Genomic DNA, 23,616 nt, shown 5'->3' on the forward strand with positions numbered 1-23,616 from the left:
ACTTTCTAGCAGATGGTGGTAAAATGCCTTGAGGAAGGGGCACATGGGCCCCTTAACGTTTCACATGATACCACATGGGCTACTAGCAGCCCCAGTGGGGTAGACCAGGATGGTGGTAAGGGGAATGTGTCCAAGGGGCCTGCATTTGTCCTGTCCTATTATGGCGTCACATGAACTGGGTTCTAAGGTTCTACCACTTCCTGGGTTAGTGGGCTTGAGCTAGGTACTTCCCTCTCCCAGCCTCAGTTTCCCCATTATCAAATGAAGCAGCACCTATCTGCTATGGTTGCTAACAGGCCCAGCCCTCCCTCTTCAGCAGTCCCTACCCCCTCTCACCCTCACAGAGAGCCAGGCGGAGTCCCCCTTTGTCCTCCCCGTGCACACAGGGAGCCTGCGGCCCAGAGAGGAGCAAAGCCTGCTTGGGTCCCATGGGGGTCGGTGTAAGTGGGTGGGAAGGAGTGTATGGGTGTTGGGGGCGGGATCCTTGGCAGGCAGGTGAGGGACCTGGGTGGACAGTGACTTGGGGGTCCCACTTTCCCGCAGCCTGGATGGCGTGCCCTTCCTCATGCATGACAACACCCTGCGGCGAACCACCAACGTGGAGGAGGAGTTCCCGGAGCTGGCCCGCAGGCCCGCCTCCATGCTGAACTGGACCGCCCTGCAGAGGCTCAACGCCGGCCGGTGGTTTCTGAAGGTCTGGCTGCACCCGTCCCAGCCCGAGGCACGGCAAACACAGGCAGGGACCGCACGGAGTGAGACGGGGTGGCCAGCAGCTCAGAGGGCCCCCAGTCCCCTAGCATCAGTGACCCACAGCCACTAGTGGCTAGCGGCCACTTAGTGGCCTGCGCCGGCTCCTGCCACTGGAGCCGGATGTTGCGGCCGCCACTGCTTATTCTGGCTCTGTTCTCCCCATCGGGAGGAGGTGACGGTGATGATAATAGTGAACAGGTAAAAACTGAACTCTGTCAAGCTCTAGACGGACATCGATTCCTGGTCTGAAATGCTACTAAAGGAGAAATGTGCTGGAGTCTGGGAGAAGTTCCAAGCAAATGACCTTCAGGAAACGGGTGGCATGGGGAAGTTGGGGTTGGGGTCCCCGAGACTGCCCACGGGGCCGCAGCCGTCAGTCGGCCTGCCCCGCACACCAGCGGGCGCTGGCAGCTGGGGGCTCTGGGCTCGGTGGCTGGTGAGGTAGCCGTGCGTACCCTCTCGCTACAGACGGATCCCTTCTGGACGGCCAGCTCCTTGTCGCCCTCCGACCGCAGGGAAGCGCAGAACCAGTCCATCTGCAGCCTGGCAGAGCTCCTGGAGCTGGCCAAGGGCAACGCCACGCTGCTGCTCAACCTGCGGGACCCGCCTCGGGAGCACCCATACCGCGGCAGCTTCCTCAACGTCACGCTCGAGGCCCTGCTGCGCTCCGGCTTCCCCCAGCACCAGGTGAGGGCCCGCCTGCCGGTCCAGAGCCGGCCCCCAGCACGGACGCGCCACACCTGCCCGTGGGGACCTCAGCCTCCGCACGCGGAGGGAGGCGGTGGCGTGACCCTCGCCTTCCTGACGGCAGCGTCATCCTGGGGGCGAGAGGGAAACAAGAAAGTCCTTTAAAATGGACAGAGGGCGGCAGCAGGTTCTCTGAACGCTGCTATTTCCGCACCCTTGTGGTGTAATACTTGGAGATCAGAGAAATTCGAAACCACTTGACGGCAGCACACGGACCGGTGGCCAGCTACGGAGTAACGTGGGTTATCAGTCTTGTGACGGGAGAGCAATTTCATAGCCTTGGCCGGACCACGTTGTCCCCTGTCGGTGATTATCACACGCAGGCCTGTGTGCCCTGTCCCATCGCTTTTAACCCTTCCAGGGGCTTTGGGGAGCTAGACATGTAACCCCAGGTGACCGAAGAGAAATCTGAGGCTGCCCCCTCCTGCCCGCAGGTCATGTGGCTGCCTAACCGGCAGAGGCCCTTCGTGCGCAAGGTGGCTCCTGGCTTCCAGCAGACGTCGGGCTCCAAGGAGGCGGCCGCCAGCCTGCGGAGAGGCCACATCCAGAGGCTGAACCTGCGTTACACTCAGCTGTCCCGCCAGGAGCTCAGGTGCCCGGCCCGGCTCACGCGGGGGCCGGACGCGCTGGCTCGGGGGTCAAAGAGTAGAGGCTGAGAGCACCGGGCAGATGTGGGTTTCGTCTGAGCTTGGTCCTCTGGGATGGAGAGTCCTTTCTCCAGGGACCGTTGGAGGAGAGCAGTTTCTAAAGGGGGACATGCTCCAGACGCGTCCCAGCTGGGCCCGAGGCCCCACTCCGAGGGCTGACAGCCTCTGTCCGCCTGCCCTGCAGGGACTACGCGTCCTGGAACCTGAGCGTGAACCTCTACACGGTCAACACGCCGTGGCTCTTCTCCCTGCTGTGGTGCGCAGGGGTCCCCTCTGTCACCTCCGACAACTCCCACGCCCTGTCCCAGGTGCCTTCCCCCCTCTGGATCATGGTGAGTTGGGGAATTATTGGGGGGCAGACGGTACCTGGGGGTGTGCAGAGAGAGCCTTGGCACAGGGTGGGGGGCAGGCTCCGTGCTCGGGACTCTGTGAGGTCTCAAGGGTGGGGAGCAGTGCCTGAGGCGGCTTTTCGTGGCCTCTGGGGTCTGCATGAAGGTGCTGGGGGGTGGGAAGAACCTGGGCCAGCCCAAGTGAGAAACATCACTTAAGGGCCCCAGAGGAGTAAAGTACTACTTGGGGTTTGTGTTTTGGGGGTTATGTTTTGTTTTAAAGAAGCGGAAGGCCTTAGAAAAAGAGTAACAACAGAACAAGGATAGGGGACATTAAATGCTGTTCTGAGAATAGAGCAAATAAAACCAGTTTTTACCTGGCTGATCACGGACCTGCTGGCCGGCCTGAGCTCCAGTCCCAGCTCTGCTACTTGGGGCTCAGGGCGCCCTTGAGCACCCCGCTGAGGATGTGACAGCCAGTCCAGGGGTCTTGTTATGGCTGCAACAGTGTCAGGGTCACTGAATCGGATCTAGGTTTTGGATGGTGTGTCCGGCCACCTGCCCGCTGTCCTTGCACAGCTGCAAGGGCTGTGCTTGGAACAAGGTGAAGTGACCTACTGACCAGCAGCAGCAGCAATGAGCACACTCGAATTTTCGGGTCACAGGAGCTGACCGACAGCAAGGACTCCTGGCGCAGCCCTGTCCCTCCTCCAGTTTCCCTGAGGTCCAGGGCCCCGGAGGCCTGGCCACACTAGAGGCTTTGTCCTCCCTGGCCCCTGGAGGGGGAGCCCTTGCGCTCCACACCCTACGGTGACACGCGTACTTTTACACCCACACAGCTGCTGTACGCCTCTCCACACACACCCCTGCATACCTGCTCGTGGATTACACCTTCACATTCAGCTGTGTGCCTTCCATTTACTCACCTTCTGCTCGGAGCCCGCTTAGCACACAAACCCTCCCTCCAGGCTTATTAACACACGCCACCTCTACCCTGACTGCCCCATCTTTTATCCTACACACACAGGCCCACAGTGCTGAGCCTCTACTCCTATAACATACAGTGTCAAGGCCCCGAGCCCCGAAGCCCCCTCTAGGTCGTCCCTAGCCCTTCCCTGATGGTGACGTGGGGTCCTCCTGCCCACGGACCCTCAGTCTGCAGCTCCGATATGGACCGGCCATGACTGAAAACTGGCCACGGGCCATCTGTCCACAGCCCCCAAACGAGTACTGTCTCATGTGGGTCACCGCGGACCTGATCTCCTTCACACTCATCACTGGCATCTTCGTGCTACAGAAGTGAGTAGGCTCTGACCCCCTTGCGCGCCCCACAAGCCCAGCCCCTGCCCCAGCCAGTCGAACCTCCTCCTGAGCCCTGGGCCAGGAGAAGCCCTGACGAGGCAGCCTGTTCAGGGTAGAAGGACTGCCCGGCAGGCCCCCCAGCCCATCGTCCTCAGCCAGAGCTCAGTGGCTTCTGGAACGAGCACCCAGCCGGGAGCCCAGAGCCAGGCTCTGCCATGACTTGCTGTGTGGACTCTGGCGGGTTTGGGCTCCTCTCCGGCTTGTGCCCTCACCCGTTCCCCAAGGCCTGGGCTGTCACCAACACTCGGCACTCGGGTGTGCCATGCTGGAGCCCTCCTACCTGTCAGGGTAGCAGCTGGGACGGCGGTGCAGTGGGGAAGTGGGGTTGGTCCGGGGGAGGGTTTAGGGCCAGCTAGGGGCCCCGATGCAGCCACAAACAACGGGCTGTTTGATTCCTGACTGACGTTCTCTCTCTGTCACTCACCGCTCTGATCCGGCGCATGTCCCTCCTCTCTCTCCCCACCCCCCTCTCTGCTGCACTCTGGCATCTCACAGCTATCACTTGATCAGGTAATTCTGGTGTGGTCTTCCTCTCCTGTTCCTCTTTCTCCCTCTTCCTCGCCATCGCTTTCTCCAGTTCCATCCGAAAACCTGCCGTGCACCACGCCTGTGCCTGGGTCAGGGTCCCTCGCGGGTCACCCTCCCAGACACCTCCCCTCGCCTGATGCCCCCTGCTGCCCCCGCTCTCCTTCTCTCCCCATCTCGCCATGTGTGCGCCCCGCCCTCTGGTCCTCCTCGCTGTTTCTGTGGACGGAAGCCCGTGCTTCCTCGCAGGTTGCTGACCTGGCCTCTCAGCACCAAAGCGGCTCCCTCTGGGAAGGGACTGTGCCTGGCCACCCCTCCCAAGGCCGGCACTCGCAGGGGCCTTCACCACTGCCCCGTGCAACCCCACCAAGTTCTGTCTCTCCCTTCCCATCTCTTGGTGTCTCCTCCTGGCCTCTGCCTCTCAAATCGCTGCTTATCTTTCTGTGTGGCTCTCATGTCTCTCACTCTTTGTTTCTGACTCCCACCTACCCCTCCGGCCTTACACAGCCTCCCTGCTTTCCCCTGGGGGAACCCCACAGGGGTTGAGCTTCCTGTCCTAGATGTACCTGGCTGCACAGACCCTGGCCTGACTCCTTCCTCTTGGGTTTACTGTGAATTTCCAGCATGAGTCCCAAGTCCTGTGGACCCAAGCCCCACCTTGGGCCCTTCTGTTTAGACAGCTTCACAAACTGCTCCCTGGCAGAGGGACGGAGCCCAGCGAAGGGACATGTACCGGTCCTTCCTTCATCCTCTCCATCAGCAGACGCCTCCATGCGCTGCTGCTGGGCTAGGCCCCCAGCAAGGAGCCAGGCCTTCACCCTCGGAGCTCCAGGGTGCTGAGGGGCAGCTGAGGTGGCAGCTGAGGTGGCCCAGATACTGGGATGGACACGCCAGGCCCGTGACATGGTCTCCCTGGGGGTCAGGAGAGGACTGACAGAGGAGGGGACCCTGAGGGAGACCATTCCCTGCAGGCCCCCTCCCTCCACTCCTACACTCAACAAATGCTCTGGGCACCTGCCCCACAGCAGGCACTGAGGTTGGTGCCAGGGACACTGTGACAAATCAGAGACCCAGTCGCTGTCCTCGAGCGCATGTAGGGCAGCCAACCCAGCCAGAGCACAGGCTGCCTTCCCCTCTGCTTCTTGCTTTCCCCTGTCTGCTTTTTTCATCCACCCACCTGCCTGTCCATCCGTCTGTCCATTTCTGCTGTGCTGACGCCATCTGGAAACAACTGATTTCTCATGGTGTCTGGGCTCCCCGCCCCCCACCCCAGCAGGGCTCAGTGCCTGGGGGGTTGGGTTCTTGTTTCCAAGCTGACCCCTGCTTTTCTCGGTGGGAGTGGGGGTGGGGTCCAGTGAATCCGTCTAGTTCGTAGGAAAAGTGTTAAGTTCGGAGACCAGGGACTTGAGGCTGGGTGAGGGGACTGCAGTAGCAAACACTGCCCTGGGCTGGGCACAGGACCCCAGGTCCCCAGCTCTGCTGGCCCTTGACCGCCCTGGACAGCCCCACCTCTTGCTCAGCCGTTTCCCTTTGTTCCCTGCCTCCCCACAAGCAAAGAGGCCACTCTTCCAGGGCTGTGGGAGCAGAGCAGCCTCTGGCCTGCCCACGTCACTCTGACACCCTTGCCTCTGACCCTGCGAAGACAAGGCCCCCACAGGCTCCCCCGCCCTCCCTCCCCTCTTTCACTTCCCCTCTGGGCTCTCCCCACTGGTTTCACTCAGCCTGGCCCCAATGTGGGAAATGGAGGATACAACAGCTGGGACTCTCTGAGATTGGGGTGTACCCCACAGTGGGTGTCAGAGTCATGCCTAAGCTCCCCCCCAATTTGTCCCATTCAGAGTCCGTGTGCAACTGTGGGCACCTGAAACACAACTCACCAACCCCAAACAAACCATCTCCGGGGCAGAGGGACCTGAGCTCAGATTCCGGGGACAAGAGGGAGGCCGGAGAGCCTGGCTGAGAGTCAGGAGGCTCCGATTCAAGCCCTAGCTCTGCCTTTGTCTGGGCCTCTGCTTCCCCATCTGTAGTCAGACAAGAGTCCTGCTGGTCCCTCAGGCCAAATCCAGACAGGCTCTGGGACTGGGCAGGATCCCTGCTCCAAGGAAGGGTGGGAAAGGACCTGTGCCCGTGGGCCATCTCTGCAGGTGGCGCCTGGGTGGCATTCGGAGCTACAACCCCGAGCAGATCATGCTGAGTGCTGCGGTGCACCGGACCAGCCGGGATGTCAGCATCATGAAGGAGAAGCTCATCTTCTCAGGTGGGCAGCGCTGCAAGTTGAGGCAGGCCGTGGGCTCAGTTATCTCTACCCTCACGTGCACGCGAGGGTGTGTACACGCATCTGCAAGCAACGCATACAGGCAGGGACACAGCACGGACATACATCTACCCACCCAGTTTCACATGCGCCCTCCACATGCTGTCATCAACTCCAGATCAGCTGTCAGCCCCATGGGTGGTGGACAGGGGTGACATGCGGGGGGGGGGCTGCTTTTAAGGCTCACCTCCCTTTGCCTAGTTTATACACCATAAATATAGATCTTTCACTCCCGCTGGCTGCCAGCCCCTGTTGGCATTCCCAGTCTGATGGAGGAGGCCGCTGTATAAACAAACGCATAGACAACCCGGTGCCGCTAGAGCTCTAGCAGGCGTGCTGAGCCAGAGTGGGGTGCAGAGAAGAGTGGTCAGCAGTGAGGGTCCTGGGGCCCACTTTGCAAGGTGACCTAGCTGGAATGGGAAAGATGCATAGGAGGGGCCTGGGTGATGGGTTTGAGGTGAGGGCTGACCAAGCAGAGGAAAGGAAGGGAATTCAGGCAGGGAGAGCAGGTGTTCAGATAGTGAGGGGGCATGGCTTACTGGGGTACCAAGAACTATCCGTCATTCCATATGGCATGAGGGGTGGCCTTGCGCTCGCTCACCCCAGGATGGCACTAGGGAGGCACTCGGGCCTCGAGTGTATGGTCAGGAACTTGGGCTTCACTTTGAAAACAGGGTAGGGTCATGGGCAGACTTGTCCTTGTTACAGTAGGGCTGTAACAAGCACCACAAACCGGGTCGCTTAAACAACAGAAATTTCTTGTCTCAGTTCTGGAGGCTAGAGGTCCCAAATCAAGGTATTAGCAGGGTTGGTTTATTCTGAGGGCCATGGGAGAAGGATCTGGTCAGGCAGGCCTCTCTCCTTGACCTGCAGATGGCCATCTTTGTGTTGACGTGGCATTCTCCCAGTTAGCATCTCCGGTCCAAATTTCCCCTCTTTATAAGGACACCAGGCATATTGGACTAGGGCTCACCTTAATGACTTCGTCTTAACCAATTAACATCCGCAACAACCTTATTCTCAAAGTCACATTCTGCAAGTACTGGAGGTTAGGACTTCAACCTATGAATTTGGGGGACAGCACAATTCCATCTATAACAAGTGTGGACGGTGACGAGAGGGGGAAGCTGGAGGCAAAGAAACCAGTAACTCAGGGGAGAGACTGGATATGGGAACACAGAGGAGAGGAGAGATTTGAGGGATATCTAGGAGCCAGATGGGCTGGGGTTCAAATCCCAGCTCTATCCCCAACTAGATATGTGACCCAGAGCACATCGGGGTCAGACTCCTCGCGTGTAAAAGGGACTGGCCCCCTTCACAGGGTGCTTGAGGGCTAGCCCCACGCCTGGCCCGGAGGGACGCTCGGTGAGCACTGTCTGAATGAACAAGACCCCCGTGGGGGTGACTGGTTTGGGGGCTGGTTCTCAGGATTCTGTGAACAGCCACTCATTCATTCTCTCCTTTATTTAACTCGTCCCTTCAACAGCTGAACGCCAGGCACTGTTTTAGGTGCTTAGGATTCAGAGATTCTTGCCTGTGGGGCCCTCGCATTCCTCCTGCCTTGGCTCAAAGGGAGCCTTCCCTGAGCGCCGGGGGCTGGGTTGGAGCGCCTCCCCTGGTGCCCGCAGCCCTTGAGCCACACTGGGGAGCTCCTGGAAGGAGGGGCCAATCGAAGGCACCTGGGGTGCCCAGGCTCCTACAGCCTGGCCCAGAGAAGTCAGAAGAGGCAGGGAGAATGAATGGAAAGGAAGAGGGCAGCCCCTAGGCCCGGCAGGTTCTGCGCCTCCAGGCTCCCACCTCTCCTTCAGTGCCAAATGCCATTCATCGAGCACCTTCTGAGTACGGACTCTGAGGAGCCAGCCACAGTCCTCACCCCAACCTGCCCACTCCAGGTTGGAAAGTCCTTTCCAGAGACCCTCAGCCTCACCAAGGCACCCCGAGTCCCCTCGGGGTGGGCTCAGCTCCACTCAGCAGACCTTTTCTGAGCCTCTGGTGTACGTCCAGTGCTGTGCCAGAGAGTGGGACACAGATGCCCGGACCTCACCCCTGTGCTTGAAGTATTCCAGCTGGTGGGGGCCACAGATAGTGACAGAACAGGAGGTGATGGGGCGGGGGGAAGCAGGGGCTAGGGTGGCCACGAGGAGTCCCCATCCCAGCTTGGGGGGCTGGGAGGTGCAAGGTCAGGGGAGGCTTTTAGGAGTCGGTAATAACAGAGATAAGAAAAATGGAGCCAGATTTTAAGGAAAGGAAGTGTTGATAGGGTGGTCACTCCCAGGAGAGGGGCCAGTGTGTACAAAGGCCCTGAGTACAGTAAACGCATGGGCACCAAGATTAGGAGGGTGCAGATGGTTTTCTGTGGCTGGAAGGTAGAATTCCAGGGGAGAGTAGACTGAGGTGCGGCCAGAGTGTTTGCAGAGTCCAAGGAGGGCCTTGAATGCCAACCTCAACAGCAAACCTGAACCCAGTGATTTCATCAGCCTCTAAGTGCCTGACCAGGACTTGCTGCTGGCTACCCTTCCCACTGCGTCTGCCAGCCATCCGCATTGACCCCTCTTCTCCCCACTCACACTCTGCCTCCCTCTGGCCCCACAGAGATCAGCGATGGCATGGAGGTCTCCGATGAGCTCTCTGTATGTTCAGACAACAGTTATGACACGTACGCCAACAACGCTCCCACCCCTATGGATAACCGAGGCGGTGGCCGCCGCACCAGGACTCTCGCAGACCGGAGCGGGCGCTAGCTGAAGACTGGTCTGGCCCAGCCTGTGCCCGATGTGGAGGCCAGGGAACCCGAGAGAGCTGGCAGAAGCATGTCTGGACTGGGAGTGCGCTGGGAGCTGGCTCCACAGCCACCTTGTTCGCTCCAGCCCTCTGTCAGCCACGGCCTCCCTTGAAGGGGGCTCCCCTCTCTCCTGAGGCCCACTTAGGTCAGAACTCCAGCCTCGCAGATGCCCCTGCAGGCCTGGGGCTCCTTCTGGAAAGTTTGGGGCCCAGGGCCTGGTCTTCCTCTGGAGGCCTTCCCTTATATCCTGATCTGGAAGCTTTGCTGAGTCACTGGGCTATGCCATGCCCCCTGTGGCAGCCAAGAATGTGGATGTCCACGTGTGCCCGTGTGTGTCCATCCTCCTGTCTATTCTCAGAGGCAACCGACTTCTCTGCATGTCTCCTGCCTTGAGGGCCTGGGCTGGGCCTCTGCCCCCAGCAGCTCTGTTCTTCATGTCAGTCTCAAAAGCACAAGGATTTTCAGCCCAGGAGGAAAGCCTGCTGCAGTGGTGGAGACACTCCTCTCCGACCGGCCTCCTACCACCACTGGCCCTGCCCCAGGAGCAGCTGGAGGTGCCGGAAGAGCAGGCTTAAGGCTGCTTCTACCCCTTACCTAAGTGTCCAGCAGGCCTGCAGGGCAGAGTGGTGCAGAGGCCCGGCAGATCCACAGACTGATACAACCTCAGGTTTCCACATCAGTGGCCACAGCACAGTGGCCACGTGGGAAGAGTGTTCTAGGCAAAGCCAAGGGGGGGCATATGGCCAAGGAGGCCTACGGCAGAGTGAGCCTGAGGGCCTTGGCCAATACGATTAAAGCTGCCATCTTGACGTGTGTTGTCTCTGAATGGTCTGTGGGAGGGTAGGGAGAGAGTTTGCTGGGTTTGGGATTCAATTTTGGGCCAATGATTTGAGGAGGAAGCATTCTCAGAAATGAATGGAAGAGCGCAGGGTGCTTGGGCCCCTAGCCAGCATCACCAGGACACTGGGACTTCCTTAACAGCCCTAGGGTTGGGGACCAGTACCCCCATATTGTGGTGGGGGGAGGTGGTCCTGGAGTGGTAAGATGACATCCAAAGCTACACAGCTTAGAACGGACAAAGCCAGAAGCCCGGCCAAGCTCTGACCCCGGAGTGTATGCATGCCTCCATAACCAGCCAGAGTGGCAAGGCCGATGGGGAGGCCGCCTGGGTCTGATGCAGGGCTGGGTGGTGGAACTGGCAGGTCCCCTCACAGCCATATGGAGGCTTTCTGAGGTTTTTCCTAGGAGCCAAGGGATATATCTCTTCTACAAACAGGGGTCTTCTGGATAGAATTCTTGGGGTCTGAGCAACTCTGGCACCTTCTTGGAGGAAAGGAAAAGAAACCCCTCTCAAATACTGGAATCCAGACTGGGCCCCCCACATTAACCTTCTGGACTGCCCTCTGGGAACTGAGGGGATTCACCCTCCTTTCCTCCTACTGAACATCTGTCAAGTGCATCCCTTCCTGGGGCAGAGGTCAACTCCCACCTCTCCCTGGGCATGAAGTGTAAGGGAAATCCTGAATGGCCGGATCAGCGATGGGGCACACTGCTCTACCCAAAATGCCCCAGTAACCTCTCCAGCCTCTGGCAGACCCATCCAGGAAAGTGGATTTGACCTTTCATTGCAGCGCTTCCCTGTCCCATCAGTGGCCCAGGCCAGAATATTCCAGGCTCGTGGCCACACCTGGGCAATGTGAGACATCCCAGAGCCTTCAGGAGCAGGCAGAGGGGGCTGGGAGTTCTGAGTGGGACAGCTAGTTAGCATCCCACTCTACCAGGGCCCTAGACCGTACCCACCAGTCTAGCTGCCTCCCCTCACCCCAAACAATGGAGGGAGGATGGAGGCCATCCCCTAGCTGGGCAGGCAGGGAGCCAGTCCTCTCTCCACCCTCAGCGGAGCTTGCAACCTGTGGTCAGTGCTGGCTCCTGTCCCTTGACCTGAAGAGTTACTGAGAACCCCGCCTTCCTGATGCCATCCCCACATTCTCCCCTTGTCTGTGGAGGACAGACAGACTGCCCTGTTCATAGGAAAACCAGAGACAGGGCCCCTTCCCTTCCCACTTCTTCCCTCCTTCCGTGGACCTCAGGGGTGCCGCCCCCGCCCTCCACCTGCTCCAGGGCCTTCCTTCCCAAGTACAGAAATAAAGGGGCCCAAACCTTTCCTGTCCTTTGACAGCAACACACACTCCTTTTTTAGGGAGAAGAGACATATACCATCCCCTGGCGTGGGGTACACGAAACAGAACCTGCCCCCAGACCTCAGGACACACACTTGGCCAGCATCACAGTGACCCCATCACAGCTCCTTCCACAAACTCAGCCTGCCCGAGCTGGCCAGGCCACGTTCCTGCAGCGCCCAGGCCTCATGGACTCCACACGGCACATGGCTTTCACTGCCAAACCTCTGAGTGTCACAGCAGCCCAATAAGATGAGGCAGGGCAGGAACTGCGAGCCTGGGTTCTGCCGAGACGGAGAGCGGGGCCAAGGGATGGGCAGTGATCTGTCTAGGGCTGCATGCCGAGTCGTGGCGGTTCCGGGACAAGACCCCAAGTGCCTGGGCCTATCTGGGCTCTTGTCAAAGCAACCTCCTCCCAACAACTGTCCTATTCTGTGAAAGCAAATCTCCTCACTGGCCTCTCAAATACCAGGCCTTGTGGCCCTTGTGGAGGCAGCAAATGATCTGGGACCAGCCTGTGGCGTGGTCTCCTCTGGCTCCAGGAGGCCAGGCCGGCCCAAGCTGCCTCCTCTCATCTACCCCAACCAGGCCTGCTCAGTACCAGCAAGGCCCACCTCACTGAGTCCCCTCCAATGTGGGTCCGTTGCTGAAAACCACCTCAACTCATACCATGCCACGGGCGTAGGACACGCACGGGCCACAAGACACAGCCCCCTGTCCTGCACAGACAGACCCACGTCACACACAGGATCACACAGATACAAAGAGGGACACACTAGGCAGACAACCAGACACATGAAGTCCTACGATGACAATGTCTGCTGTCAAACAGGAACACAGATAGGCTGAGTCACACAGAGGCAGGAGGGAATCCGAGACCCCTAAGCTATGCAGCCACAGTGTTAGTCACACCCACCACGTCCCCGTGTGCTCCCACACTCACATACGGGTACCCTGGAACACCTGTACCCTCACAGCCACCCGGATACACCCCGGCTCCTTAGGGCAGTCCCCCCACACACCTTCAAGTCCATGCATTTACTCAGGGGCGCAGCCAGTACCAGATCACCCCCAATCCAGGTACAAGGATCCCCGAGATGCACGCACAGTCAATGCCACGCTTACTCGCGCCTCCTTCCTTCCTTCCCTCCCAGGGCTGGTCCAAGAATGGAACAAAAGCCCAACGTCCCCTCCTCCCCTTCTCCCCCTCTCCTCTCCCCTCCCCCCTGGCGTCCAGCCCCTTTGTCCTCCTGCAGCTGAGCCGGAGCTCGAGTCCAGGCAGAGCGGCAAGGACACTGGAGCCCGGACGGCCAGGGGTGCAGCAGCAGGACAGACAGCAGTGGTCACTATGAGAGCAGCAGCTGCAGAGCACCCGGGTGAGGCCATGGCCAGGTAAGTGTCAGGTACATCCGGGGACTTAGCCCCTCAACCAGCAGGGCTATGTGGTGTCTTACAAGGCTGAGTGTGTGTGTGTGTGAGTGCGTGTGTGTGAGTGAGGGTATGAACAAGAAACAGGGGGGCATGTCAACTTCTAGGGGCTAGACCCCTTAGTATGCATCAGAACTCTTGGCTGGAGGCACCTAGATTCTTCGCTAGGACGGGAGAACGTCCAGTAGAGCCCTCCCTGGGAATCCCTACCATCCACGTCGCAACTGGGTCTTCTGGCCCCCAGACTGGGAATTCCCAGGGTGGAAACGGAGTCTGATATCCCAGTGTGACCACAGTGCCTGGCACAGGAGACAGCAGTAGAAAGAATGAAAAAGTACTGGTGCACTTCCCGGGAGGAGACCCTCTCTCCGCCCCCAGGCAGCCCCTTGTGCTGCAGGGAGAGGTCCCTCCTTACCCTGAAGAGACCTGCCCTCCTGGATCTCAGCTCAGGGACCTGCTTGCTAAGAAAGCAGCCAGCAGAGAATGGAATGGGGACAGCACGCTCCGATGACCTCTCTCACCTCCCTCTGCTGGTCCTGGGCTGCTCCTTAGGACATGCCCTGACCCTGGCAGGTGTGGCCGAGCAGCTAGGCATGCAGAGTCTGGAGCCAGGTGGGTTCAGGGCCCAGCCCCTCTACTTGGGCATAGTTAGCCTCCTGGGACCCTGCCCACCAGGGAGCTCATTTCTGTAACCCTGACATGGGGATCCACCACCCAGGATGACCGGGGCGTGAGCAGTGAAAGCCAGACTAACAATGGTCAAGATCTGACCTCCAGGGCAAAGCAGTCTCAGAGGAGGCAGAGCACGTGGGATCAGGAGCATGGAGGGAGAGGCAAGAGGTAGAGGGCAGAGTTGTGCTCCCCTGGAGTAAGTTGCCACATACAGAAGTGAGCTCCCTGTCCCTGGAGGTATGCAAGCAGAGACTGTGTGTTTATAATGCCAAATCACAACCAGCCCAGTACCGCCCCCTAGTCTGTAGAGTGCCTTCACAAACACCCTTCCTTTGATTCTCAGCACAACCTCCGAAGGGCGGGTTTCCTTTTGTGCTTCTTTCCTTAGGACAAACTGAAAGAAGGGCGGGGGCATCTAAAGAAAGGCTCAGGGTTGTGAGGATCAAATGCAATTCCGTACATAAAAGCAGCCAGCGCACTGGTGTGCTCCCTTCCTCTTGTGTTAGCTGAGGCTGTGCTATGTCCCTAGCATTTTCATATTCCACTTCATAAGCACAATGTCACAATCCTACGAGGTGGGCATTAGGATCCCATTTCAGAAGAGGAGCCTGAAGGGGAGTGACTTGCACAGCTCCTGCAGTGGGTCAATGACAGAGGCAGGTTTAGAACCCGGATCAGTCCTTAGAGCCAGTTGTTTCCATCTCCCCACAGCACTTCCTTGAGAACACGGGGAGAACATACTAGAGAGAGGGCTAACTAACTTCCCTCTCAGCCTGGGTTCTAGTCTCCTGCCCTCCTTCCCTCTGGGCCTTCGCAAAGATTGTTCTCTAAATGGAGACATCCTCCCTGCACTCCCTTCCCTTCTCCTGGCTAAGTCCCCCTATGCTTCTCAGTCTGATGATCCGTCAGGGGGTACCTTCCCTGACGCCCCTGCAACAGGGTCTAGTGCCCCTTCGATCGGCTCCCACACTCCCCTCTGGGACCCCCACCAAGCTGTGAGAGCCAGGAGAGCAGGGTCTATGCCTGTCTTGCTCACTGCCTGACACAGAAAAGGCTCTAAATACATGCTAGCTTAACACATGCACTCAACCTCAAACAGATATTAACTGAGCACTTGCTGTAGGAGAGGCAGGTATTAAATAATCAGGGGGCGCCTGGGTGGCTCAGTCGTTAAGCATCTGACTTCAGCTCAGGTCATGATCTTGGGTCCTGGGACCGTGCCCAGTGTCTGGCTCCACACTCAGCGGGGAGTCTGCTTGTCCCTCTCCCTCTCCCTATGTCCTTCCCCCCACTCCTGTGCGTCCACTCTAATAAATAAAATATAAATAGATAAAATCATTAGGGTTTGGTCAGTGGGGAGCACCTACAGGAGATCCGGAGACAGACTAGGGTGACAAGAGGGAGCAGAGCTGTTCCTCCCCACACCACACTAGGTCTCTGTGGGGCAGCCTGAATCCCTTCCACAGCTCCTGTCAGGGGGCCTTCCTATACAGATATTTTGCGCAGGTTCCTGTAACCTCCCAGCCCTCCCATTCCGGACGTTGGAGAGGTAAAGTCTCCATGCTGTTGGCGGCCACGGGCACTGCTTTACCCCTTGTGGGAGGCCCTAAACAACGTCCACGTGTTTGTAAATCATCCCCTTATTAGACAATCCGCAAATTAGCCCATTTGAGAGCTTGCCATCTGTCTCCTGCTGATACTGATGAAAGTTTAACGAGTCTGAAGGACAGAAGGAGTAATATGGCTGCAGTGGGTAAGCGAGGAAGAAGATGATAGAGCTAAGGCAGGGACCACCTGCAGGTAGGCAGGGACTAGATCCCTGCAGCCATTACGCCTCTGGATGAGGGATGGAAGGCAGAGCAGCTGAGTAAATGAAAGCACCTGCGTTACATGCATGCTTGCCGGCTTGAGTAAACCAGGGAACGAACAACAACGGAATCGACGGATGAGGGGTCTCCTGCCCTCTCGCCGACCCAGCCAGGTGGTTTTCCGACGCTGTTTGTGTTCTTTACCTGGCAGGATGCTGGAGGGCCCAGCGCTGGAGGAGTCGGAGCCCGGCTCCCTGGCGCCGTGCGCGGGGTCCTGCCACGCGCAGCGCGTTCTGCAGACTCTCAACGCGTACCGGCGGAGCGGCACTCTCACCGACGTGGTGCTGCGCGCCGGCGGCCACGACTTCCCGTGCCACCGCGCGGCGCTCAGCGCGGGCAGCGCTTACTTCCGCAGCCTGTTCGCGGCCGGACGGCCAGAGCGCGCCCTGGCGGTGGTGCCCGTGGCGCCCGTGGCCTCGGAGGCGGGGCCGGGCGCGGCGGCGGCGCTGGCCGTGGTGCTCGACTACGTGTATGGCGCGGGCGTGCGGCTGCGCGCTGAGGACGAGGCGGCGGCCGTGCTGGCGCTGGCCGAGCGGCTGGGCGTGGCGGGCCTGCGCGAGGCCTGCGCCAGCTTCCTCGAGGGCCGCCTGCGCGCCGCCAACAGCCTGGCGCTTCGCCGCGTGGCCGCCGCCTTCTCGCTCGCCTCGCTGGCCGAGCGCTGCGGCCGCGTGCTGCGCCAGGCCTTCGTCGAGGTGGCTCGCCACGCCGACTTCCTGGAGCTGGCGCCCGACGAGGTGGCCGCGCTGCTGGCCGACCCGGCGCTGGGCGTGGCGCGCGAGGAGGCCGTGTTCGAGGCGGCCATGCGCTGGGTGCGCCACGACGCGCCGGCCCGCCGCGGGCAGCTGCGACGCCTGCTGGAGCACGTGCGCCTGCCCCTGCTGGCGCCCGCCTACTTCCTGGAGAAGGTGGAGGCCGACGAGCTGCTGCAGGCCAGCCGCGAGTGCCGCCCGCTGCTGCTCGAGGCCCGCGCCTGCTTCATCCTGGGCCGCGAGGCCGGCGCGCTGCGGGCCCAGCCGCGGAGGTACGGCCCCCTGCCCCCTTGCCTTCCAGCCGCCCTCATCCCCGATTGTGCAACCACTCATACCTGCGGTGTCCTTTCATTCAATCACTTAATCGAGCCTCTGGAATGAGATTTGCTCATTCATTCAGCACATACTTCACGGGCTTAGTATTGGGAATTCTGCCCTTGAAGAATTCACAGTCCAGTGGCGGAGGGGCAGGGGTCTCACACCTAGCACACATCCTTCCTCTTGCCCATCCATCCATAATTCTGAGTGCTGCTTCTGTGCAGATCTTGTGCTGGGTGTCTGGGACTTGGAAGTAATTGGAAATACCCTTTACCGTCCAAGAGCTCAGTCTAGTAAGGGATAAAAATAGGGCCTGGAAAAAAAATGCAAGAGGCTTACTCTGGAACAACAGACCAGGAGACTTTGGGTGGAGTAGTCCAAGATGGTCTGTCCCCCTCCCGGGGATAGAAGACAGGACACCTCTGTATAACCACACTGTGTCTCCAAAACTAAGCTCAGGGCCTGGTATGAAGAAGATGCTCAATATTTGTCAAAGGAATTAGGTAGGAAGCCGGTGGCTTGGTTTGGAAATTCTGGTGGGGTCAGAAGCCTGAGGGGTTGGTTAGTGGGAGGGGAGAATGTTTTACTGAAAGAGTGTGTATCCTGGTCCAATGGAATTACTAATTAAGGAATGGGTTTAGGAGATGGTTATAGTAGGAGGTAGGCAGCAGAATTAGCAGTCGGGGATGAAGGACAGAAAAGGGTAAAGAGAATGGGTTAGTGGCAGCCAACCTGGGCTTGAATTCCAACTGTCTCACTTATTGGCTCCATGACTTACAGCAAGACAGAGTCTGTGAGCCTCTGTTTCCTCCTCTGCAAAAGGAATTGTAATCCCTGCCTAATAGAACTATCATAAGAATTAAACGAGGTGACTTTTCTAGGTAAGGGCTCTGTAAAGATCCTTTCCCTGTAATTTAGATGTCAGTAGACTGGGGTTAAGGATTGGTGACTCTCTTCCCATCGATACTAGGAAAGGAGGTTGGAGGTGGCAGAGTCCCGCATGGGACGGGGAGGCACGGAGTACAAAAGGGCATGTCCAGCATGGGACTGGGAGGCAGGGAGTACACAAGGGCATGAGGGCATGGAAGGGCAGCAGGACGGTACAGTGTGGTCAACAAAGGGATGAGAGAGGGCCAGAACTTGGGTGTGGGTCAGCAGGCATTGGGCTTATCCCCACGCCAGATTCATGGACCTAGCTGAAGTGATCGTGGTCATCGGCGGTTGCGACCGCAAGGGGCTCCTGAAGCTGCCCTTCACCGACGCCTACCATCCAGAGAGCCGGCGCTGGACCCCACTGCCCAGCCTCCCAGGCTACACGCGCTCCGAGTTCGCTGCCTGTGCTCTCCGCAATGACGTCTATGTCTCTGGTGAGGGCAGGGCTGCAGCGGGAGCCCCACAAGATTGGCTCTTGGCCTCCTTCTCACGCCTCTCTTTTCTCCCCAGCCTTGAGGTGGGGGTGGGATTTCCCCCGATAACCTACAGCTATTGGCTGAAGTGGTATGTCGTCCTGCAGGGCCAGTCGCTGGTATGACTCTGACCTTCGTTCAGCAATGTCCACTTCGATTCGTATTACTATTAATCACTTCTCTTTATTTAACCAACTATGTGCAGAACAGAGTGCTACACAGCTCGCATTAGTTCATCAATTTTCCCTACAACCCCATTTTATGGGGAGGTTAAGAATTTTACCATTATCTCAAAAAATGGTAAAGCTAGGGGAAACACAGATCGATTTGATACCAACGGATTGTGCCCTCCCTGAGGTCCAGGCCCTAGATAGCGAATAAAACAGTTCCTGCTCCCCTGGAGAAGGGGAGACAGACTTCACTTTACCACCAGACTTTTCAGCTGGACCTTGAAAATCTGGAGGGAACAGCACAGGCAAAGGCATGAAGACAGGAATGTGCAGAAAGGAATCCCAGGTACCCGGGTCTCTAAAGGGTAGGTTGAATGCACCTGGGAGAGGGGGGGAGGTATTGTAGATGAGGCAGGAAAGGGAGTCAAGTCAGATCAGGGAGGCTTTGACTCCAGGCCTAGGTAGACTGCACTTGTTGTAGGGAGCTGTGGGTGTCTGGGAAGGATAAAGAGCAGAAGAATGAGCCAGAAAGGCCTCAGGGAACATCCAGGCCACACTTAATTACTGGACAACTTATCCAATGCTACTGATGGCCTGTGAACAACACGTAGGGCCTCTGCTGGGTGCTGGTGGGAATACACAGAGTCAAGGGCTACAAAACAGAGCTGGGGCTTGAGTCATGGGCTCAGGCTGAGGGATGCTGTCATGGTTGTCCCTGGGAAGGCTGCTCCTGAGAGGTAAGTCCCTGGTCAGTAATCCCAGAAGGAACGGGGAAGAAGAGTCCACAGTCTGCATTCCAGGGCCTAGCCCCACTGGGCGTACCAGTGCTCAGCCTGGGAGACTAGATGTTCTAGTTCTGGTCATTGATCTAGAGTAAAAGGCCATGGAGCCTTCAGCAGGGCCTTCCTGGTCTCTAAGCCACATCTGAATTTCCTGTCTGTAAACATGTCCAATAATCCTAACACTTCCTGGAGGGACGAGAACAGACATGAAATCATAACCCTGAACGAGGCAGGGTTACTGAGTCACTCTCTACCTTTGCCCATCGCAGTGCAGGTGGCCCTGCTTTGCCTCTGTCCCCCACACATTCCTGATGCTTGTCTTGGGCACACTTTGCACTCTAATCTCCAGCTGAATTCTAAGTGACCCCCTCTTTGCTTCCCAGAGTACAGAGCCTGGCATAACACCATAAGGCACCCAGTGAAGATCAGCTCCTCCCTAAATCTCTCAGGCCTCTCCCCTCAAAACTCCCTGCCCCTTGTCCTAACTCACACCTTCCCACCATTTGTTCAAAACACATGGTCTACCCTTAACTCTTCCTTGGATCTGGGGACCCTTGTTTCTAGGTCTTTAGGGGTGCTGTTGACCCCAAGAGGGCCTGGAGTCAACAGCTGCTTCTCTTTCCCTAGGAGGCCACATCAACAGCCGTGATGTGTGGATGTTTAGTACCCCTCTGCACACCTGGATCAAGGTGGCCTCGCTGCTCAAGGGCAGGTGGAGGCACAAGATGGCAGTCATGCAGGGGCAGGTAGGGACATACAGCAGATGCTGTCCTGTGGCTCAAGGTACAGATCAGTGGACTTCCTGGGGGAAGGTCCAAAACACAGTCTCTCTGAAAGATGGGATCTTAAGCACCAAAAAGGAAAGATACTTGCCCAAAGTTACATGATAATGCTAATAATAATACTAATTATGGTAATAGTACAGTCTAGTGGTCAGGGGTCAAAAGTGTGGGCTCTGGGACCAAACAGACTAGGTGTAAACTTTGACCCTGCCACTTAAAAAAAAAAAAAATCTATCTTTGTAAGCTACATCCCGAATTCAGAAAAGAAAAGTGCTTCTTCAGATCACTTAAGTAAGGTGATAAACCCTCGATAAATTACTAGCTATTATTAAGCATCAGCTTGGTGCTAGATATTTGACAGGTCTAATACCCATCCCAGAGATGCATATCATTATCCCCCGTTAATAGAGAAAACCCGCCGAGGGAGGCCGCCCGGGCGCTGGCGGTGCTGGGATGTACCCCCTGTGTGTCTGGGTTTCTCCACACGTAGCGGAGACGGTGGGGCTGAGACGCAGAGAAGGCCTTGAGCCCCCGCGGAGGCTCCTTCGGCACCCCACCCGTGCTTGTCCTCATCCGCAGCTGTTCGCGGTGGGCGGCTTCGACGGCCTTCGGCGCCTGCGCAGTGTAGAACGCTACGACCCCTTCTCCAACACGTGGGCGGCGGCGGCGCCCCTCCCCGAGGCCGTGAGCTCCGCGGCAGTGGTGTCCTGCGCGGGCAGCATCTACGTGATCGGGGGCGCCGGGCAGGACGGCGTCAGCACCAACAAGGTGGGCGCGGACAGGGCGCTGGAGGCCTGCCGTGTGCCGGGCGCAGAGCTGGCACTTTCACGTCCTCGTGCGCTTTCCGCTCAGCAGCCCTGAGGAGTGACCCCATGTTTCAGCAAGGAAGTGACGTCAGAGAGATGACCCCTAGGCCCCACAGCGGGTCCGGACCCGAATATTTGAGCTGGTGCCATATGGGTTTCACAGATTTAAAAAATGAAGTTAGGGCAGGGGTGGGATCAAGTAAAATGTTTTTCCTTCGTTCAAAACAAACCCACACACTATGGAAAATTTAGAAAACACAGAGAAAGAAAAAAAAAATCACCCATGATCCCACCACCAAAGGATAACTACTCTTAATATTTTGGTGCATTGCCTTGCAGGCCTCTTCTGAATCTACTTTTGTGTTTTCGTTTTGTGTTACTGTTAGTAAAATTTTGCAATCTGCTTTTTATTCTCATTTAAAGGTAAGCATTTTCCACATATTTAGAAACTCTTCACAGCCATCATTTCAATGTGTAATAGTCTTTGGGGTGGATGAACCGTAGTCCATCAACCAAACTTTCTGTTGCTGGACATTTAGGCTTTCTGTGAATAAAAATCCGTCTTCTTGACAGCAGCTTCCTCCCTCCCCTGATGGCCTCGCAAGTCTGTGGTCCTAGGATCTGCATCTTTAAACTGGGATCCCTCACCCCTCCTTATTCCGCACCCCCCTGCCACACACACACCTACCCCTTCCTGGGGCTGGCGGGGGGCTGCCCTCTGGCGCATTACTGATTCATTATGGGCCACTCCAGGAGCCTCCAAAGAAACAACTGAGCAGACGAAATAAAGGTGAACGGGAGGGTAGTATAAGCTCTCCGAGACTCGAAGGTGTAGACACCCGTGCATCTGGGAAGCCTGTGGACAGCTGTAGGGATTCCAGCTGCAAGACACCCCAGCTGGAATCTTGGCATGAGCTCAGAGCACCAGGGGGAGGGAAGAGGGCTGACAATGTGTGCAATAAGAAATGCATCTCTATGGAGGGCCTGCTCTCTGAGGACTTTCTACAGCACTAGTGCAGCTGGTACTTCCACCTCCTGGGATGCAGACCTTGCTTGAAAGATGAGGCGGCTTTGGACAAAGGAAGTCCAGGGCTGGGGCCAGAATGTGGAACCAGACCGAGCACACTTGAGGGCAGGGATGGTAGGTCTCTGCCCCCCGCCCCCCCATGCTAGCTCAGGTGTGGTAGACACAAGCGAATGTGTTGAATGAATCCCCCTGCTGGGGAGGTGGGAGGATGTGGGCAGCAGGGAGGCTGGGGGGTGAGGCTTCACCACAGCCCCTCCTCCTGCCCCTCAGGTGCAGTGCTTTGACCCCAAGGAGGACCGGTGGAGCCTGCGATCGCCGGCACCTTTCTCACAGCGGTGTCTCGAGGCTGTCTCCCTTGAGGGCAGCATCTATGTGGTGGGGGGCCTCATGAACAAAATCTTCACCTATGACCCTGGCGCAGATGTCTGGCGGGAGGCAGCTGTCCTCCCCAGCCCTGTGGTAAGTAGAGGCTCCCGGCCCAGCCTTGGTACTGGTTCCATTCGGGAGCACAAAGTCCCACGTCTAAGGACGTGGAACTCAGGTTGTGCGTGTGTCTGGCTCCATGCTAGGCAGTTACACACAGTTCCCTAGCTTTGTCCTCATTCGGAGAATCAGCCTTGTGTTCCGCAGATGAAGAGACCAGCCTGAGGGAGACTGAAGCCTCGCCCAAGGCCACCAGTTAAGCCGTGTTAAGGCAGAGCATGGAACCCCAGTTCCAAGTGCGTTAGCCTTGGATGAAGGTCTTGGTCTGAATGACCCTGCAGTCTCTTGTCCTGAAGGCCACCAGCTGGCAGCCTGTTGTGGGGAGGTCAGGGTAGGGAAGGGACGTGGTAAGTTCCCCTGCCCTAGTAATATTGGAGCAGGGAGGTCGAGGCCCAGGAGGCTCTGGCCCCTGCATTCCTGGCCTCCCCCCCTCTTGTCCCCTTCCCTGAAACTCCAAAGAGACTACATAAGGGTGTGGTTGGACTGGTGGTCCCTGCCAGTTCTGACCTTCAGTGATCCTAAGAGCTTGAGATTTCTGGCATCTCTGAGTCTTAGGGCAGTGGCAGTGGTGGTGGTGGCGGTGATTGTGGTCACTGTTCCTGGAGTGCTTACTGTCTTCCTGGCACTATGTAAAATGCTTTACATGCTTACCCCCATTAACTGTTAGGCAACCTTATGAAGAAGGTACTATATTCTTACTCTGCAGGGGAGGAAACTGAGGCCCAGAGAGCTTGAGTGACTTGTCTAAGGCCATTTAGTAAGCTCAAGCTCCACCAGAGCTTGAACTCAAATCCACCCAGTTCTTGCCTTTCTGCCTGCCTTGCCAGACTGCCTGCTCATATTCTGTGGGTCAAGGTTTTAGTGTCTGGCCTGGCCAGCTAGGGACAGAGGGAGCCCCACACTGGACCCCATAGCTTATTATCTGTTTGTCTCCCCAGGAGAGCTGTGGCGTGACTGTGTGTGACGGGAAGATCCACATCCTTGGTGGGCGGGATGATCTCGGGGAGAGCACCGACAAAGTCTTCACCTTTGACCCCAACAATGGGCAGGTGGAGGCCCAGCCATCCCTACAGCGCTGCACCAGCTCCCATGGCTGCCTCACCATTATTCAGAGCCTGGGCAGGTAACTCAGACTTGAACAGCCTGAGCCAGGAAGCAGAGAAAGGAGGGTTTCAGGCTCACCACGGCTCCCCTCATGGTACCTCCATGTAAATAGCCCCTTAACTTATTGCCCCCCTTTCTTATAGAAATAAAACCTTTAAGATTGGGTCTGTGTTCCAGCTCAAGCCTCCTTTGTCTGGAGAAGTAATGCCCAGTGTCTGCTCCCTGCTTTGACTCTTTACAAAGCTCCCTCATATATTACCTTGTTTACCTTCAAAATGGCAGTGTGGGTATGTTTTAAAAATTATGAAATATTTCATGCATAAAAAGTATATATTTTTGTACAGTTTAAGAATTACAATAAAATCTGTTTCCACCATCTAGCTTA

At 57.4% G+C, this 23,616-nt stretch overlaps 2 protein-coding genes across 7 annotated transcripts in view; both read left to right on the forward strand.

Moving 5' to 3' along the window:
- Positions 1-10,265, forward strand: part of GDPD5 (glycerophosphodiester phosphodiesterase domain containing 5) — a 111,251-nt gene extending 100,986 nt beyond the window's left edge. For all 6 annotated transcript variants that reach the window (XM_048217335.2, XM_044390900.3, XM_057316690.1 and 3 more), the window contains 7 exons: positions 544-694; positions 1,219-1,437; positions 1,932-2,089; positions 2,329-2,476; positions 3,690-3,772; positions 6,505-6,617; positions 9,267-10,265. In XM_048217335.2, the coding sequence (XP_048073292.1) occupies positions 544-694; positions 1,219-1,437; positions 1,932-2,089; positions 2,329-2,476; positions 3,690-3,772; positions 6,505-6,617; positions 9,267-9,415 (1,021 nt within the window). In that variant the 3' untranslated portion in view covers positions 9,416-10,265. The remainder of the gene's footprint in view (positions 1-543; positions 695-1,218; positions 1,438-1,931; positions 2,090-2,328; positions 2,477-3,689; positions 3,773-6,504; positions 6,618-9,266) is intronic.
- A 5,491-nt stretch (positions 10,266-15,756) lies between these two features.
- Positions 15,757-23,254, forward strand: KLHL35 (kelch like family member 35). Its single transcript, XM_026518115.3, has 6 exons — positions 15,757-16,625; positions 17,854-18,038; positions 19,657-19,775; positions 20,391-20,579; positions 21,915-22,103; positions 23,066-23,254. Exons 1-6 carry the CDS (start codon positions 15,757-15,759, stop codon positions 23,252-23,254), a joined length of 1,740 nt encoding a protein of 579 aa, XP_026373900.2.
- Positions 23,255-23,616: the final 362 nt, after the last annotated feature.

This window comes from Ursus arctos, unplaced genomic scaffold (assembly GCF_023065955.2).
Source record: "Ursus arctos isolate Adak ecotype North America unplaced genomic scaffold, UrsArc2.0 scaffold_22, whole genome shotgun sequence".
Classification (NCBI taxonomy): Eukaryota; Metazoa; Chordata; class Mammalia; order Carnivora; family Ursidae; genus Ursus; species Ursus arctos.

Bases quoted from the DNA above. Each gene is read 5' to 3' on its own strand.
- KLHL35 (XM_026518115.3), top strand. From the start codon at position 15,757: ATGCTGGAGGGCCCAGCGCTGGAGGAGTCGGAGCCCGGCTCCCTGGCG. The intron at 20,580-21,914 runs GTGGGCGCGGAC...CCTGCCCCTCAG, and splicing joins ACGGCGTCAGCACCAACAAG to GTGCAGTGCTTTGACCCCAA. The intron at 22,104-23,065 runs GTAAGTAGAGGC...TTGTCTCCCCAG, and splicing joins CTGTCCTCCCCAGCCCTGTG to GAGAGCTGTGGCGTGACTGT.